The sequence below is a fragment of the Plecotus auritus genome, assembly GCF_963455305.1.
Source record: "Plecotus auritus genome assembly, chromosome: 2".
Classification (NCBI taxonomy): domain Eukaryota; kingdom Metazoa; phylum Chordata; class Mammalia; order Chiroptera; family Vespertilionidae; genus Plecotus; species Plecotus auritus.
In genome coordinates this window covers 152,845,609-152,865,914 of record NC_137771.1, presented here as the reverse complement: position 1 = coordinate 152,865,914, position 20,306 = coordinate 152,845,609, and the positions used below count along the sequence as shown (strand labels likewise).

General features: G+C 40.5%; 1 protein-coding gene across 4 annotated transcripts in view; it reads left to right on the top strand.

Moving 5' to 3' along the window:
• Positions 1–20,306, top strand: part of CBLB (Cbl proto-oncogene B) — a 246,417-nt gene that overhangs the window by 142,155 nt on the left and 83,956 nt on the right. For all 4 annotated transcript variants that reach the window (XM_080654165.1, XM_080654163.1, XM_080654164.1 and 1 more), the window contains exon 9: positions 2,748–2,879. In XM_080654165.1, coding sequence (XP_080510291.1) covers positions 2,748–2,879 — 132 coding nt within the window. The remainder of the gene's footprint in view (positions 1–2,747; positions 2,880–20,306) is intronic.

Below are 20,306 nucleotides of genomic sequence, written 5' to 3'. Positions count from 1 at the left end.
ATTACCAAAATCTAAATAAAAAATACCTTTGACTCTAGATTCCATATATAAACCACTTGCATATATACACAAAGCTCTATATCCCAGGTGTTTGCTTTAGCATTTTTCATAAAAATGGAAACTTACAAAATACTGAAATATTCTATCATAGTTTAAAAAAATTATACCTGCCCTAACCAGTTTGGCTCAGTGGATAAAGCGTTGGCCTGCGGACTCAAGGGTCCCGGGTTCAATTCCGGTCAAGGGCATGTACCTTGGTTGCGGGCACATTCCCAGTAGGAGGTGTGCAGGAGGCAGCTGATTGATGTTTCTCTCTCATGGATGCTTCTAACTCTCTCTCCCTCTCTCTTCCTCTCTGTAAAAAATCAATAAAATATATTTAAAAAATAAATAAGTAAAAAAAATAAAAAAAATTATACCCATACTGTATTATACTGAAAAGTCATTAGCAGGAGGATGGTAGTTCTACATATTCACATGGTCACTTCTGCATTTTATGTAAAAAACTTCCATTCATGGGACACTCAATTATATAACATTTCAATTTGTAAAATTACACTGTGTAAGTTTAATTTCTGTGAATAAAGAAATGACCACATATGAACACATTAAAATAATTTTATAAAATAAAAATTAAGAAACACCAAACTGGTAACAGTGTTTTTAACTAAGTAAAAATATTGGGGAGTCAAGGAGAGGATGAAAGCATCATTTTATACATAATCTAGTTTTAAAATATTTTATAACATATATTTTAAAAAATATGTTTGTATTGATGTTTTAGAGAGAGAGGAAGGGAGAGATAGAAACATCTATGAGAGTAAAACATCAATCAGCTGCTTCTTGCACACCCCCCACTGGGGATTGAGCCCACAGCCCAGGCATGTGCTTTACCAGGAATTGAACCAGAGACCTCTTGGTGCATGGGACAATGCAAAAATCTAATAAAAAACAGAAATTAATGGTTTTGGGGAAGACAATAAATAATTTTTTAAATTTTCTAATTTTTTAGATTTTAGTCCCAGTGGTCTTGATATTATTATACTTGTTAACATATGTACAGTTTGTGGGCAGTTTTTAAAATTTAACATATGACTTCCATTTTTTAAATTATACAGTGATTCTATAGTATATAATATTTTAATAAAATTTTTATATTTCATGAAATTTCTTTTTATAAAACAATTCCTTTAAAATACATATTCAAGAATAGTATCATTTTGTTAAATGACTCATTTGACTAGTGTACCCATTACATTGAATTAAATTCTGCATCTAGGTTTTTAAGTTATGGTAAATTTTTTTTTATAATTGCAAATTGGTCCTTTGGATGTCATAACCTACATAAAAACGTATCTATTATTTTATGGACTTCAGTGATTTGTAATTTATTTTGGATTACTTTAGATTTATTTTTTTCCATCTTGATCTATTCTCTCTTGTCTTTTTCCTTAAATTAAAAAATTACGTAGTCACACATATATCCATTATGGTAGGCATAATTTACATATTCATGTGTATATGTGAATATTTATATATCTAACTATGTATATGTATATTTTTCTCCTCACCAAGATTGTAAAATTTTTTAGTAGGTTAGGGATTAAATATTGTCATTTATTTACCCTACCAGTACCAAGTACATAGGCACTTTCTAGATTAGAACATAGCCTTATTTAAACAGATTTTATTTCTATAATTCATTTTTTTGTATCCCTATTAAATAACACCTTTTTTTTGTATTTTCTTTACACTCACCAATATATTTGTATCTCCTTTGCGACAGATCTTTTCAATATTTGAACACTGAAAATTGTACTATGCCAAAAGGTTCTGAACTAGTACATCAGAGTTTCAATAAAACAACTTTTGGTTGCTGAAGTGATTAAGATTGGGGGGAAAGTATGCAGTTTAGAAATTTAATGTAGAATTTGAGGAAAATTTAAACTTATTGAACCGTAATTATTTTTTTTTTAATTCAATATATTTTATTATGCTTTGGAGATTACATGACATGTAAATGTGAGCCACAGTACCTAACATGCAGGAAGGGCTTGGCAAATGCTACCTTTTTTCCATTCTGGAATTTCTATAGGTATCTAAGAAATAAAATTTAATGTTCAGCCAGAATCATGTTTATTCATAGATTTTGGTAATTTGACAATAAAATTAGATGAGCATGTGGCATTTACAAAAATAAAAATTAATTACATTGCTTTTTAAAACCTTGTTTGTCTTTTGTATCACTCTATTTTTTTAAAATATATTTTTAATGATTTCAGAGAGCAAGGGAGAGGGAGAGAGAGATAGAAACATTAATGATGAGGGAGAATCATTGATCGGCTGCCTCTTGAATACACCCTACTGGGGATCGAGCCTGCAACCTGGGCATGTGCCCTAGACTGGAATCAAACCCGGGACCCTTCAGTCCACAGGCTGATACTCTACCCACTGAGCCAAACCAGCTAGGGCTCACTGTGACTTTTGAAGCAAGTCCCTTCCTAAAAGAATGGTACAAAACATTAAATAATCCCAAGGAGTAAAAGAACTTATGTCATTGCCTTTTAATAAAAGCTCAAATCTTTAAAATATTTTTTTTTGTAGACCAAATTACCATTATCAATTTAAAACATGTCTCAAATGGCAAGATAATCCTGACGGGAGCAAGTAATGGTATTTGAGAATATTTAATGTTAACAGTTCATGCAAGAAATAACATTAATGTTACTTTTTCGCCCAAATTGCAGGAACAATATGAATTATATTGTGAAATGGGCTCCACTTTCCAGCTCTGTAAAATTTGTGCTGAGAACGACAAAGATGTCAAGATTGAGCCCTGTGGGCATTTGATGTGCACCTCTTGCCTTACAGCATGGCAGGTATAATCCATGTTTAATTAGCAACGTGAATTCTCCCTTATAGTCCTTAGCAATATCTGTCTTTTCAGTTTTCTTCATCTTAATGATTCAGGAAATAATACTGAGAAGTGCTTTGTTTGAAGAGTTGTTAAAAAAAAACCTCATATGTTTAAGTTTCTTTTATGTAATATATTTTTGTTGTTTTTATATTTCTTCTTTTGCATGTGTCAGTTTATATTAGTTTTAAGTAGTTCTTCTATAACACTATTGATTTCAGAAAGTCCCTTATCCATATTACCAATTTACTACATTTACATAATTTACTGTAGATCAGAATCTACTTATAGTAGATCAGATTCCAAAGAAAAGTAAACTTCAGGAGATAAATCATAGGTTGATATTTAAACCATCCCTCTTCTCCTGAGGCGGTGTAGCTACTGTCTCTATGGTTGCTCCGTAATGGTAAAATAGGAAAATCAGACAGGAAATGCTTCCGAAATACTTATAGTTCCCACAGAAACAGACATTAAATTTTTCAGTTTACAGACAGAATCTACAATAAATTGCAGAATCAAAGATAAATTAGGCAGATGTTCAATAAATACAAATTGATTTGATATTTTTGAATAAGACCTAGAGAATAACTGGTTTCCCCAAGGCCTTTCTTACCCTTTTTATCTATAATAAAAGGTGAGATTTTTAAAGTGGCTCTTTGGACAGATTTCCAATTTTGCACATGCTGCAAATACCAGAATACATTGCATATCCTCCAATATCCAGAATATTTTGATCAAGCCATTTTTAAACTGTTGTTTAATACAGCCAATGTTGAAATGAATATTGTTGATGAGGTTTAGTTAGAAAGAAAATAATTACCTTTCAAGCCTTTTTAAAGACTTGCAGTTGAGTATGTCATTGATATCCCTACCCTGTTCCTAAGCCCCCTCAGTCCTGATCTTCTCTCCACCCCAGAAACTCTGCCCTCCTGAGGAAGGATGCCTTAGGTTCAGGAAAGGGTGCAGACTAGAGGAGCCGTGATGCCTGCTGAACTCATTACTTGGTAATCCTATCTAACAAAAGAATAATATGCAAACTAACCATCACTCCGCTACATCCACAAGCCACGCCCACCAGCCAATCATGAGATAGTATTCAAATTAACCCAACCAAGATGGCTGCAGCCACAGAGCAGCAGGAGGTTTGGGTTTCCCCGGCAATGGAGGAAGCCAAGCTTTCCACACACCCTGGCCAGCCCAGGCCTCCACTCAAGGCTACAAAGTTTCAATTATAGAAGATAAATAAATCCCAAAAAAATGGCGGCAGCCATGGAGCAGGAGAGAGCAGGAGGCTTGAGTTGCCCCCTGCAATGGAGGAAGCCAAGCTTCCTCAGCCCTGGCTTTCCTTGGCCTCCGCTAGAGGCTACAAAGTTTCAATTATAGAAGATAAATAAATCCCAGATCCCAGGGACTCTGCTTGGGTTCCTGGGGGGCGTGGCCGGCCTGAAAACCACCACAGGCCCCTTGCCCAGGCCGCCCCACACCCCAAGGGAACCCCCACCCTGATCCGGGACACCCTTCAGGGCAAACCAGCTGGCCCCCACCCATGCACCAGGCCTCTATCCTATCTAATAAAAGAGTAATATGCAAATGGATTGTCACTCCAGCACACAAGATGGCTGCCCCCATGTGGTCAAATATGGCTGCCCCCATGTGGACACAAGATGGCCGCCACAAGATGGCCAGCAGGGGAGGGCAGTTGGGAGGGACCAGGCCTGCAAGGGAGGACAGTTGGGGGCGATCAAGCCTGCTGGGGAGAGCAGTTAGGGGTGACCCGGCCAGCAGAGGAGAGAAGTTGGGGGCGACCGGGCTTGCAGGGAAGGGCAGTTGGGGGTGACCAGGCCAGCAGGGGAAGGCAGTTAGGGGTGACCAGGCCTGCAGGGGAGGGCAGTTAGGGGCAAACAGGCTGGCAGGGGAGCAGTTAGGCAACAATCAGGCTGGCAGGGGAGAAGTTAGGGGTGATCAGGCTGGCAGGCAGAAGCGGTTAGGGCAATCAGGAAGGCAGGCAGGGGGACAGTTGGGAGCCAGCAGTCTTGGATTGTGAGAGGGATGTCTGACTGCCTGTTTAGGCCCGATCCTACCGGATTGGAGAGGGAGCAGGCTGGGCTGAGGGACACACCCACCCCCTCCCGTGCACGAATTTCGTGCACCGGGCCTCTAGTCTATACTAATAAATAGGTAATATGCTAATTAGACTGGATTGACTGGATTACTTCCGATGTCGAAGTCCTTCTGGACAAAGCCATGGTGGTGGGTGCCAAGGCAGAGGCAGTTAGGCATGCAGGGATCAGGCCTATACTGGCAGTCAGACATCCCCCAAGGGGTCCCAGATTGGAGAGGGTGCAGGCCGGACTGAGGGATCCCTCCCACCCCCGTGCATGAATTTCGTGCACTGGGCCACTAGTAAAATATAATGACTTCCACTTGTTCACAGTCTTATAATAAGGGCCTCCTTCTTCCTGTGAGGATACTTAAAAACATATGAAGAAAAATTCAGTTACATTTTCAAAGCCATTGCTGAACTGCTGATGTCTTTGTGACCTCAGTAAAAATTGTTGAATATTCCTATACTTCTCTCTTTCAATATGCATTGAGGTTCTATTTTACTTTAGTTTTCCTTGATATCCTTGCCATGATTTCCCTTTATTCCTTCATGGTGTTGGTGAATTTTACATAGTGTAGGAGAAGTTGCAGGAAGAGGGATGCTCAGTATGGTGTCAGGAAGCTCATTCTCAGCTTCTGGGCACATGTTTAAGTTATACTAACAATAATAGTTTGTAGACTTAAACATTTATTTTTATAAATAACTTACAGTAAATTTAGTTAAGCTTGTAGAAGGCAAAACTATTTGCAAGCGTGTTTCAAATGTATTATTAAAAAATACTCGACCTGTTTTGGATGTGCCACATTGACTGGGATGGGACTACTTATGGTGCTTTGCTTTATTTGGTACACACTCAGCATTTCAGAGTAAGGATTAAACTGACAGAGGCAATTATGAGTCACCCTTTGAATTGACTTAGACTTGAGTGTGGTAGTATGGTTCTCACAGGTACAAAGAAACTAAACATTTGCATTCCTTTCTAAAGAAAACCAAAATTTTAGGCTGATATAAACTCAAAGTACTTTGCCTCCTTGTTTGGCCTGTGCATTTCAGCCTCTTCTTGGAGCCCTGATCTTAAAGCATAGACACACAGGCATATTGCAGGACCTGGCTGCTTTAAGTTGATACTTATACTCATACTTGGAAGTTAATTGGGTTAAAAGTCAGAAGCTCCCATGAGTTTGGCAGACACCTTTGATTATTGTTGAAAGCATTGTACAAAATAGCTGTTTACCTGTGGCCTAGGGCGAATAAAAGAGGATAGCTGGATATAAAACAAAAAACAAAAACGATTTCATTTTACTTTCTGTATACTTCTTGAAAAAACTATATCTTTTAAAATGTTAGGACCAGTACTATATATTTTACATAGTAAGTTTGCGAACTATTTGCAATAGGTAGTTATGTGCAAAAGACATAGGACTAGTTCCCAGTTGTCATTGGTGTTTTTGCACTTTGCATCGCCACACCCTTTCTGTGTATTACTGTGCATTCCAGATGGTGCAGTTCCTCTTGCTAGTAGCAGATCAATTCCTTGATTCACTTCATGGTTTTTCATACTGGCCTAATGGTCTTATATGAGGATATGTCCAGTCATATTCATAAATTATTACCATTTTCTATTTCTCTGTTTTACTTTGAAATAATTCTCAGTTTTACTTTTAGAAATTGAGGAAGTGCATCAATTGTCAATCACTGAAAACAGTTGTACTAAAGCAGTAGTTTACTAAGTAAAGTAGTAACAAAAGATGACAAATTCAGAAGTACTTATCAAAATAAATCACACTCATGGCAATAGATGTTAAAGTTATTAACATCTTAATCAGATCATAGAATTTTGCATATAGATTAATGAAAGGTTTGCTAAGGAATCCTTTCAGCATTATTTTTTTAATTATTCCCACATAAGACAGTTTGTGATTAATAGACATTTCTCTGACATATGTTCCTGTGAGCTCTTACTTCATTGTTTTTGTATTGTACACATTTACATATTTACATGTTTCTCCTCTAGAGTATGGATTGCTTTACCTATTTTTGAATCCTCACTGCAGGAGCATGCTACCCACCTACACCGTGGTAGTTACTTAGTAAATACTTGTGACTATATCCTATAGGTTTTATAAAGAAAAGAGAAGAAGGGGAGTCTATTACATTTAATAAAAAAATATTGATACTGGAGATCACTTGGGAAAAGCCTTGTAATGCCTTAGTTCTGTCCATTTTTCTTTTTAGAAGTAGCTGTGATCTTTTCAAATAATTTTTATCATGCTTAAGCTGAGAATGAATCCTAAGAATTTTAAATCTCAGATCCGATCCATTTGTTCTGTTTAGTAGCTGTGTGATTCCCTTCAACTTTTCACATTTTTGCTTCTTCCATTTATTTTTGAGCCATGTTATTTTACTTTTTTTGCTTGCAATAATACTGACACTAACCTAGAGGCAGCAAGACCCAAGTTCTATTTTATTGCATTTTATACCAGGAAACATGCATCGTGACCCCTTGTTTCAAATTACCTCCACCTTGAAGAAAATTGTTCTTAGGCCAAGGTTTGAGAATTCCAAAGTGATATTCCATACATAGTCTTTTTTTTTTTTAATATATTTTATTGATTTTTTACAGAGAGAAAGGAAGAGGGATAGATAGAAACATCGATGAGAGAGAAACATCGATCAGCTGCCTCTTGCACACCTCCTACTGGGGATGTGCCCACAACCAAGTTACATGCCCTTGACCGGAATCGAACCTGGGACCTTTCAGTCCGCAGACTGACGCTCTATCCACTGAGCCAAACCGGTTTTGGCTCCATACATAGTCTTAGTGGCTAAAGTAAACTTCAGCTACTGATCATTTCTACTTTGGGTAACCTGAATATTTCTACATTTACATATAGATTTCACACCATGGTGCTTCCTGCTAACCAACAGATCTGTTTTGGCAGCTTTCATATTGTTGTATGAACATCAGTGTTTGATAATCATTAGACACATGATTGCAAAATGCCCCATTATTGAGTAAAAATAAAAGTCTTATAATGTCAATCCAGTTGACAAACATTAGCTATTCTAAAATCCTCACATTGTTGCCTCAGTGAGCTGTTCACTAAACTTACCTAATTGATGGTTAATATGAGAACGAAATGACTGAACATTTCCATAGTTCTACAATATATTGTCAAAAATTGTATCTAGGCCTAACCGGTTTGGCTCAGTGGATAGAGTGTCGGCCTGTGGACTGAAGGGTCCCAGGTTCGATTCCGGTCAAGGGCATGTACCTTGGTTGTGGGCACATCGCCAGTAGAGAGTGTGCAGGAGGCAGCTGATCGATGTTTCTCTCTCATCTATGTTTCTAACTCTCTATCCCTCTCCCCTCCTCTCTGTAAAAAATCAATAAAATATATTTTAAAAATTGTATCTAAACTTATAGATGTAATTGAAAATGACATTAAGTCTCTGGATATGAGTGCATGTAGTGAAAATAATATGACTCGTTTGCAACTTTCAGGGCTAGAGTCCATATTTTCTGACTTGAAAGCCAGTGTTTTTGTTTTATATTTTTATTCATTTTTTCTGTGGAGAAAAAGTTAAGTTTTTATACTTAATTATGCACAGGAATAATTTGTCATTTTTTTTCTCTTAACTGGGTTGGTAGAAGCAGCAGTGGATTGTTTCATCCATCATTCTGCAAGATCTCAAATCCATTCATTCATTCACTCATTTATTTATTTAGGAAACATTCCTTAAGCAGCTGCTATTTCCCATGTTCTGGGCTAATCTCTGAACTGAAAACAAACAAACAAACAAACAAACAAAAACACTAAGAAATAGTCCCTACCCTCAAGAAGTTAAAATGAAATCTATACGTTTTATAAAGGTAATTAAATGGTATTAATAATTACTTGAAACGAACATCCTGTTATCCTTCAAATTTAATTATGGATCTGAGATATTTTTTGTCACTTTCTATTACCTTGGTTGACCGTGCTGATATGGAAAAGATTTTAAAGGCTGCATGTCTGCCAAGAAGCTCTGATAAATCTGTCCAAGTCCAATAGGAAAGATTAAACCCTGACCATAAAACATGGTGCCTGTGTGAACTTTTAGCAAGTCATTCTTCACCAGCTTTACCTTCTATTTGATGCCCTACTTTAGTTTAATTGAAATTCATTAGAGACTTAAATATTATGTAATTAACAGAAACCCTAAGAAATGCACAGTAGTGGTGTCAGTTGTTACAGGCTACAAGTGGTTACTCTTTAATTGCTGTCATAATGGCCCATTAGTCATGCTTCAGAAGGGAAGGGGTGTCAGATACTTTTTTTCTCCTGAAACATCTGTGTTATTTAATCAATTGAATAAGCAAGCCAGAGTTTGTGCAGAATACTAAATAAGTTGAATAATCGCCTCTTTAGAGGCATTCTTTGAAACAGTATCTTGCTGGGTGTGGCATTTCTGTTTACTCTATGTGGTAAAACTGGGATGGTTTTATTTCAGGCCCACACTTTTCCTCAGATATTAACAAAACAGTTTTCTTCTTCACCCTGAATTCCTCTACATTTTCCTTTTTATAGTAGCATATTATGCATCAGTGATATTGCAAGGTTACCACATAAAGTGTTAAGTAAGGAATAGTTTTCCTTCTATATTTCTTCCAGGAATCTAGATAAGGGCTTCTGGGCTAATGAATGGCACAAACTCTAGGCCATATTCCTCAAATATTACTTTCATAATAAAAATGGATACATATGTATCAATTAGATTTGCAACCATAGTTTGCATTACTGCTAAGAATTTTAATTCAATTAAAAGGAAGATTAGTTTTTTCCTGTGATTATTCCTTTTGCATACTTTTGCAAAATAATTTAAAATAAAGATATAGGAGCCTGAAAATTATTCACAAAAAAGTCAATAGATGAAAATCAGTAAGCTCTAATTTTAATATGGCATGTGATTTAAAAAATTTTGGATGTTCTGTATTTAGACATTTGTAAATTATCCGAGGAAAAATAAATGTGAGAGATGGGTAATAAATTAAGAGAGATGGGTAGGCAGCACCACCACATTTAAGGCAGTCCTATATAATAAAAGCCTAATAGGCTAAGTGTCTAGTCATCCAGTCGGCCGTTCAACCAATCAAAGTGTAATATGACTTGCTAAGGTTGTTCAACCACTTGCTATGGCATGCACTGACCACCAGAGAGAAGACGCTCTGACTGTTAGGTAAGCTTGCTGCTGGGGTCCAGCTGATCGGGACTGAGTGAGATGGGCCAGAAGCACCCTGGAGCACTCTTGTGGTCCCTCCCCTGCCTTGATCGTGCACTGGTGGGGTCCCTCAGCCTGTTCTACACCCTCTCTTAATCCGGAACCCCTCGGGATGTCGGAGAACCAGTTTTGGCCCAATCCCACAGGCCAGGCTGAGGGACCCCATTGGTGCACAAATTCATGCACCAGGCCTCTAGTAAGAAATAATCTTTTATCATATCTTCCTTCAAAAGCAGCCAATTTCTAGCATCAGTGAAATTTTGTAACCTTGGTACTACAAATAATATTTGACTTTAAGAATGTTATAAATCAGTATTTATGTCCTTGATTACATGTTGTATCATTTTGTATTTGATAAAACGTTGGAGCTCTTCTTTCACTTTGGGATTAACGTAGGGGCTACTTGAGTTATCCAAAAATGTTATATTGATGTCATGAACTACAGTTGATAATTCTATACATGTCAGGAATGAAAGGCATGAGACCAATATAAAAAAACTAGAGGCCCGGTGCACGAAATTCGTGCACGGGGGAGGGGAGTGTCCCTCAGACCATCCTGCACCCTCTCCAATCTGGGACCCCATGAGGGATGTCCGACTGCCCGTTTAGGCCCGATCCTACCAGGATCTGCTGGCTCCCAACTGCTCGCCTGCCTGCCTTCCTGATTGCCCCAACTGCTTCTGCCTGCCAGACTGATCACCCCCTAACCACTCCCCTGCCAGCCTGATTGATGCCTAACTGCTCTCCTGCCAGCCTGTTTGCCCCTAACTGCCCTTCCCTGCAGGCCTGGTCACCCCTAACTGCCCTCCCCTGCAGGCCTGGTCACCCCTAACTGCCCTCCCCTGCAGGTCTGGTTCCCCTCAACTGCTCTCCCCTGCAGGCCTGGGTCCCTCCCAACTGCCTTTCCCTGCAGGCCTGGTCGCCCCCAACTTCCCTCCTCTGCCGGCTTGGTCACCCCTAACTGCCCTCTCTGCAGGCTTGATCGCCCCCAACTGCCCTCCCTTGCTGGCCATCTTGTGGTGGCCATCTTGTGTCCACATGGGGGCAGAATCTTTGACCACATGGGGCAGCCATCTTGTGTGTTAGAGTGATGGTCAGTCTGCATATTACTCATTTATTAGATAGGATAGAGGCCTGGTGCACGGGTGGGGGTTCTCAGATCAGGGTGGGGGTTCCCTTGGGGCATGGGGTGGCCTGGGCGAGGGGCCTGTGGTAGTTTTCAGCCCGGCCAGGCCCCCTGGTGATCCAAGCGGAGGCCCTGGTATCTGGGGTTTATTTATCTTCTACAATTGAAACTTTGTAGCCTGGAGCGGAGCCAAGCCTTCTGCTTGCTCCATGGCGGCAGCCATTTTTTGGGGGGATTTATGTATCTTCTATAATTGAAACTTTGTAGCCTTAAGCCGAGGCCTGGGCCAGCCAGGGTGTGCAGAAAGCTTGGCTTTCTCCATCACCAGGACAACTCTAGCCTGCTCTTTCCAGCTCCGTGGCTGCCACCATTTCTGTTTGGGTTTATGTATCTTCTATCATTGAAACTTTGTAGCCTTGAGTGGAGACCTAGGCCGGCAAGGGCAGGCGGAAAGCTTGGCTTCCTCCATCGCCGGGGAAACCCAAGCCTCCCTCCTGCTCTCTGTGGCGGTAGCCATCTTGGTTGGGTTTATTTGCATATTCGCTCCTGATTGGCTGGTGGGCGTGGCTGGTGGGCATGGCTGGTGGGTGTAGCAGAGTGATGGTTAATTTGCATATTACTCTTTTATTATATAGGATTAAATCTGATAGACAGATACTTGTCTCTGAATCTAGTGACTACAGTAAATAGACATTCACTGTATTGTGCTGTGCCTTGCTGTACAGTAGCAGATATTGGCACTTTGGAAACATTTTCAGTTGCCTTTAACTAGGGCATCTGATTGGTGTTTTAAAAGTTGGCTCCATTAAATAAAATGTCCTCAGAATGCCAACTCTCATAAGCTTCATGCATTGAAGTTTTAAATTGGATTCTAGAAACAAGTATTTCAAAAAAAGCTATTACTATGTAAAAAAAAATATATCTGAAGGAATATTATAATTACAACAAGGTTTGCTGCATCTTCATATTAAATTTGAAACTTTTCAGTTAGAGCTAACAGAATATTTATTGATTATAGTAGCTTCTTTCATTTGAAAATTGCAACTTAAACAAAATACTTAATTTTTTTTCATTTTTAAATGATCAGTAGTAGGCAGCTATTCTTAAACTTTATTTTAACATAGGCTATGAACCTCAGGTAATATTCTAATATTATAATATCATATAGTGATAGTGTAGTGATAAAAGATTAGGATCTTAAAATAGACTTCTGGGATAAATATAATTTCTTATTCAGTACTGCTGAGCTGTGTGACCTCCCTCAAATTATGTAAACTCTCCATTTTCTTACTGGTAAAATGTGAATAATAATTTTACCTATCTCAGGATTTTATGAGTTAATATGTGGATAGTGCTTACAACAGTGCCTGCAATTTTAGTTATTATTTTCTAATATAGTAACTGATGGTATCACTTTATGAAGATACTAGCATCCTGGTACATGAAATTTGTGCACGGGGTGGTGGGGGAGTCCCCTCAGCCCAGCCTGCACCCTTTCCAATCCGGGACCCCTTGGGGGATGTCCAACTGCTGGTTTAGGCCTGGTCACCCCACGCAGCCTGCTGTTCAGTCATTTGGTCATTCCTCACTAACCCTCCTGCCAGCCTGGTCATAGGCAGCCATCTTTGTGAGGGCATGACAGTTAATTTGCATATTACTTCTTTATTATATAGGATTTCATATTTCTGATTAATACTTTATATACACTGATAATTCTGCAAATTTTGTTTATTTTATTTATTGATTTTAAAGAGAAGAAGTGGGGAGAGAGAGAGAGAAAGAGAAACATCAATTTGTTGTTTCACTTATTTATGCATTCATTTGCTCTGACCAGGATGGATTGAACCTGCAACCTTGGCTATCAGGACAACTCTATAGCTTGCCGAGTTACCTGGCCAGGACCTGCTTTTTTTAAATTCATTTCATTTCAAGATGGGATTCTTATTAACTTTTTTCAGATGCTAAGATGTTTCCTCAGTTATCTTACTCTATTTCTTTGTTATTGAGACTATTTTTATAGTAATTACAGGAGGCCCTGTGCACCAATTTGTGCACGGGTGGGGTCCCGGCCCACCCTGATTGGGGCTGGTTGAGGGAAGGGTCATGGGTGGTTGGCTGGCTGGCCCCACCCCTGATCGGGGTGGGGATGCCAATCAGGGGCCCAGCCGGCTGCGGGGAGGGTCTGCAGACGTTTGGAGGGGGCCGATCGGGGCCCAGATCCGGCCAGTTGGCCACTGAAGTATGCCTCATAGCAACCCGTCATTCCAGTCGTTGCCATCATTCCAGTGTTCCGGTCACTTAGGCTTTTATACATATAAATATCAACTGGAATTCACATAGCACTTTGGAAAGCTTTGAAATAATTTATCTTGCTTTATCTTTAAGATGTTCCTTAAAACATACATTCTCTCACACCATACAAATAAGATGAAATGGCTTATCCAGTGTCACATAGCTGCAATTGTTGGGTGTAGTATTCCAATCCAATTGTTTTGATTCAGAAAGTCTGTACAGTAGGTCCTTGGGTTATGTCAGAGATCCATTCTTACAGCGTGAGGTAACACAATTTTCGCCATAAGTCGGAACCCACCTACATAAACACCTATGTCGCTCACATGGAGCACATACACAGCAGTAATGAAGTGAAACAGTAAAAAAAATTAAAAGAAAGATAACAATTCCTGACCTTTACTTGTGGTAAATAAATAATAAAAAACAAAGCACATATGTACATACGTCAAAATGACGGAACTTTTTTTTTTTTTAATAAATGGGAGATGGCGACGTAACCACGAAACGACGTACATCGAGTCCGACATAACCCGAGGACTGCCTGTATTCCTTTTCTGATTCACTGTTTTTATGAGCCTCCCAAATTAAAACTAGAAGTTCTAAGTCTAGATTCACCAATGTCTTCTCCTTTGCCCATCATAAAAGAGCACTAAACCAAAGATCTCTCCAACCCTGGGTTATTTAGTCTAAGATTACTATTAACAATCCTCATTCATTCTTTTATTTATTCTTTTAAAAATAAGTTATTGAGTTTCTGTGGGAAATACGCTCTGAAAATGCTTAATATGGAACCAATTTACTCTTAATGTATGTATCTATATAGTTATCTATTTCTAATTCTTCCATGTTTAGAAAAAAGATTTATGGGAACTCTAAATCTACTTGAAGTATAACAAGGTAATATAAATTAGACTATACAGAAACCACACATGCACGGTAAAAACATAAAACACACTCTAACACGAGACTCATGAAGTCCTATGTTTCCTCTCAGGCCCTCCATATATGGTATATACGTGAAAGTATGAAGTGCTTGATCTTAAAATGTGTCCTCAACTAATCATCCTGAGAGCAAATAAATTGTACTACATATAATGTTTATTATAAAAAATGAAAGAAGGTATTTATTGAAAAGCTAAAATCCATGTGAACAATATTTAAAACAGAAAGGATATGGAAGGTAACTGACATGATGATAATGAGATGATTCTGGTAGCATTTATTAAGATTTTTACTTAAGATGTTATTAAAGAACTAGAGGCCCAGTGCATGAAAGTTCATGCACTGGAGGGGGCGTCCCTCAGCCCGGCCTGCCCCCTCTCACAGTCCAGGAGCCCTCAGGGGCGGGAGGCGACCCAGTGATCAGGGGTAGGCGATGCCCCCATCACACCTCTGCTGCTGCCACTGCTAGCAGTGCAACCTTGGCCAGCCCTGGTTACCTGAGCCTTGGGCGGCTGGGCAGCCACCATCCAAGGCTTGACTGTGCCTCAGGCCGGCCCTAGATGGCAGGGAAGCTGCCATCCGAGGCTTGCCTGTGCCTCGGGCCAGCCCTGGGCAGCTGGGCAGTCGCCATCTGAGGCTTGCCTGTGCCTTGGGCTGGCCCTGGGCAGCTGGGCAACCGCCATCTGAGGCTTACCTGCACCTTGGGCCGGCCCTGGGTGGCTGGGGGGCTGAGGAGACTGGGGGATTCTGGAGGCAGGCCATGCACCTGCCGCCCTGGCGGGGCTGAGGAGACTGGGTGCCACCATCTTGTGGCTATGGGTGCCACCAACTTTGAGGGCGTGGCAGTCAATTAGCATATTCCCTACTTATTGGCTGTGGGCTCCACCATATTTGAGGGTGGGGCAGCAATTAGCATATTCCCTCTTTATTATATAGGCTGGTAAATTTGGGAGGGAAATAATTTTTTTCCTATTTTTTGTCAATGTTGATTTTTTCTCAGGTTACCTAAAGTTATATTTATATTTAATTTTATCTAATAATAGAGAAACATGTAAATTGACTGTACCTCCGCTACACCCACAGCCAATCAGAGTGAGTATGCCAATTAATCCAACAACAATGGTGGTTAATTTGCATACATACCTGGGTCCTGGGAACCTCTTCGGCACCCAGGTCACTCCCAGCCGGCCATTGGGCAGAGGCTTTAGGCTTGGGAAGGGGCCGAGCCTGTGATCGGAGGGGCGGTGGGTCCCCTTCCCAAGCCTAAACCCTGAGGCGGAGGCTTTATGCTTGGGAAGGGGCTGAGCCTGTGATCAGAGGTGCGGGGGGGGGAACCCCTTCTCAAGCCTAAACCCTGGGGCGGAGGCTTTATGCTTGGGAAGGGGCTGAGCCTGAGATCCGAGGTGCGGGTGGGGGAACCCCTTCCCAAGCCTAAAGCCTGGGGCGGAGGTTTTAGGCTTGGGAAGGGGCCGAGCCTGGAATCGGAGGGAAGGGGAAAAAAATCAATGGAAACATATCCTCAGGTGAGGATAAAAAGAAAAATAAAGAAATGTCATATCCTATGAAAGACACATCTTGAAAATGCTTAAAGAAAGTTGTCATTTTTTCATGGTGAAGGGACTGGAGTCCGTGTTGATGAAAATACCTTGGCGGCTGTGGTGACTGGCAGTGGCTGCAGCAGCGGGGTGATGGGGCTGGTGCCTTCCCCTCATCAGCTCAGTCGCCTCCCGCAAAGGGAGGCCAGACTGCAGCTTAGGTCTGCTCCCAATGGGGAGCGGGCCTAAGCCATAAGTAGGACATCCCCCTAGGGCTCCCAGTATGTGAGAGGGGGCAGGCTGGGCTGAGGGACCCCTACCCAGCACACGAATTTTATGCACCGGGCCCCTAGTATAAATATAGCAGTGATTTTCAACCTTTTTCATCTCATGATATACATAATCACTAAAATTCTATGGCACATCAAATATATATTTTTTGCTGATCTGACAAAAACAAAAAAACATGTATAATTTTTATTCATTCACACCAGATGCCTCTTGTTGTGTTGGCTGTTGTCATTTTTTTATTTGACATTCTAAGGGAAAAGAGGTCAGTACCCCTGACTATAAATAGTCAGGTATTGCATGTTTTAAAAATTTTTGTGGCACACCTGTTGGAAATCGCTAATTTATTATATTAATGGTTGGCATATATCTGAATTACTTTATTATGAGCATATTACATAGTTAAATTTCAGATGAGCTTAGTACTCCCAATAACTTCTGTATCTTTTGTTTTGGGGGTATTTCTTATTTTAGGAAGTGAAATCTACTGAGTCAATTAGAATGGTGGAGTCACAAGTACTTCCTCTTAACATTCTCAGAATGTTAATATGTTGGAGGCTAGAAAAGGAGTTATATATTGGTCTTTCTTTTTCTTTAACGTATGCTCCTTGACCTTGCATTAAGTATATGTTGACAGAAACATTATTTTAATTATTGATGCCCAAGCTGATGAGTTACTATATGCCTGTGGAAGACATCCCTCATGGGTAGTCAATCAACCATCTAACAGAAACCAGGGCAGAGCACCACAGTGGCATTTGAGAATTTATGGCGAAACTTAATTTGCATATGACAGTAGTCAGTTTACAGAGAAAGAGGGTGAGTGAAGTCCTATTACAGTAAATACCACTAGGGAGACACATTTAGTGTGATCTGTTTGCAAATTAAAAAGGATGTACATTGCAGCTGTTGTTTTGATCTAGTGAGTAATATTAACTCTCAACAAAGATAAAGCTGAACAGAAGATTATTTTTGTGGTATATACATAAAACAGCTACTCTAACACACATCAGTGATTTGTATAGCATTTTAGGTTGGAGAGATGAAGTAAAACCTAAATTGGGTTTTAGATTAACTGGTCCCAGGCTTTTTCTTTTATCATCAAGTTGTTATGCCTTTTAGCCCTTCCCTTTCCAAACTTAATCTTTGTAGTTACCCTTTGTTTGGAAATAGATAAAAAACTATAAATCATTTTTAACGAAAACAACATGCAAATTGACCTTGAGGGTTCTAAGAGAAGCCTTTGTAGCTGAGTATAGTGGCTCACACATTCTTGGGAATGCACTAAGAATAGTATGACTTTAATGTTTTAGATTGAGTGGACTAATTTTTAGTAATAATTATATTGTAGTTAGACCTTAAAAGATTTTCTATTTGTAGATATACAGACTAAAACATTTACAGATGAATTTATGTAATGTGCAAGATATGCTTCAAAGTAATCCAAGAGTGGAGGGAGCAAGCAAAAATACTGGTGAATCAGGATTGGGGAATTGGTAATGGTTGAAGTTGTGTGATAGACACATATGGATTCATTATACTTTCTCACTGCTTTTGTATATGTTCAAATCTTTCTCTAATTTTTTTTCAATGTACGAATGAATGAAGTGTCCACTTACAGCCCAGAGTACTGTTTTCCATCCTCCATACAGCAAAGACACAGGGAACATCAGCTCTTTCACATCTTGCTCTTATATATTAGAACAACCCTTTTGAAATTATTTTTTGCAGATCTGTAAGAAAATTCCAGTAGTGGCACACAATATAGATCCCTTTTGACTTTTATAATAAGGGGATTTTACCCAGATGACAACATATATTGAACTAGAGGCCCGGTGCATGAAATTTGTGCATGGGGGAGGGGGGTGTCCCTCAGCCCAGCCTGCACCCTCTCCAATCTGGGACCCCTCGAGGGATGTTAAACAGGCAGTCGGACATCCCTTTCACAATCCAGGACTGCTGGCTCCCAACTGCTCGCCTGCCTGCCTTCCTGATTGCCCCTAACCGCTTCTGCCTTCCAGCCTGATCACCCCCTAACCACTCCCCTGCCAGCCTGATTGATGCCTAACTGCTCCCCTGCCAGCCTGTTTGCCCCTAACTGCCCTCCCCTGCAGACCTGGTCACCCCCAGCTGCTCTCCCCTGCAGGCCTGGGTCCCTCCCAACTGCCTTTCCCTGCAGCCCTGGTCGCCCCCAACTTCCCTTCTCTGCCGGCTTGGTCACCCCTAACTGCCCTCCCTGCAGGCTTGATCACCCCCAACTGCCCTCTCTTGCAGGCCTGGTCCTTCCCATCTGCCCTCCCTTGCTGGCCATCTTGTGTCCACATGGGGGCAGGATCTTTGACCACATGGGGGCAGCCATCTTGTGTGTTCGAGTGATGGTCAATCTGCATATTACTCTTTTATTAGATAAAATAGAGGCCTGGTGCAGGGATGGGGGCCAGCTGGTTTGCCCTGAAGCGTGTCCCGGATCAGGGTGGGGGTTCCCTTGGGTCGTGGGGCGGCCTGGGCGAGGGGCCTGTGGTGGTTTGCAGGCCGGCAACGCCCCCTGACGACCCAACTGGAGGCCCTGGTATCTGGGGTTTATTTATCTTCTACAATTGAAACTTTGTAGCCTGGAGCGGAGCCAAGCCTTCTGCTTGCTCCGTGGCGGCAGCCATTTTTTTTAGGATTTATGTATCTTCTATAATTGAAACTTTGTAGCCTTAAGCCGAGGCCTGGGCCGGCCAGGGTGTGTGGAAAGCTTGGCTTCCTCCATCACCGGGGGCAACCCTAGCCTCCTGCTCTTTCCAGCTCCGTGGCTGCCACCATTTCTGTTTGGGTTTATGTATCTTCTATCATTGAAACTTTGTAGCCTTGAGTGGAGGCCTAGGCTGGCAAGGGCAGGCGGAAAGCTTGGCTTCCTCCCTTGCCGGGGAAACCCAAGCCTCCTCCTGCTCTCAGTGGCGGTAGCCATCTTGGTTGGGTTTATTTGCATATTCGCTCCTGATTGGCTGGTGGGCATGGCTTGTGGGTGTGACTTGTGGGTGTAGCAGAGTGATAGTTAATTGCATATTACTCTTTTATTATATAGGATGTGTACTTAAATTTAATGTTCTTTTTATTGAAAGGTTTAGTTTTGCTTAAATATTTACTATTATGCTAGGAAATATCAGGGTAAGATATTTTCAATTTTATCACTCATAAAATGTGGAGCAAATAATATTTAAGTTGCCTCGAAGCCCACCTGAGCACGTGTGGAAATAAACATCACATATGCTCACTCAGGTCCAGTGAGCTTTGAGGCAAATTAAATATGTATTAACATGTCTATATATTTTTTTCCACCACTTTGTTTCAACTATTTTACCATTCTAAGTTTCTTTCCAAAATTATGTAACACTAGATAAATAAGGGAATGTTGCAATTTCTTCTCATTAACCAACCCAAAGAGTGTTTGTTTGTATGTGTTCCTTTGATCATTTATGTAGCAATGTAGATGTTCAGTTTGCTCATCTGAGTAACAATTTGGAAAGAACTAACTACCTACCACAGGATCTGCCACAGAGGAGTTGTTCAGTCATTGTCCCATGAGAGGAGAGTGAGAGTGTTATTTCACTGCTAGTCCGTGTGTCCCTGCAGGGCAGGTAGATCACCAGTTTCCCATCATACCAAGGGGAAGGGGCAGTCTTGAATTAAGTACTGAATGGTTTCTTTAAAGATGTCAGTTTCCTTTGCATGTCTTATCTCTAAAATGGCTCTAATTCATGTCATTTCTGCCTTTCAATGATTTTATGATTTTTACTTTTTCTTAAATGAAACACTACTAAATTCAGGGTAAAATGCAGAAACTAAAATACAGTGGTG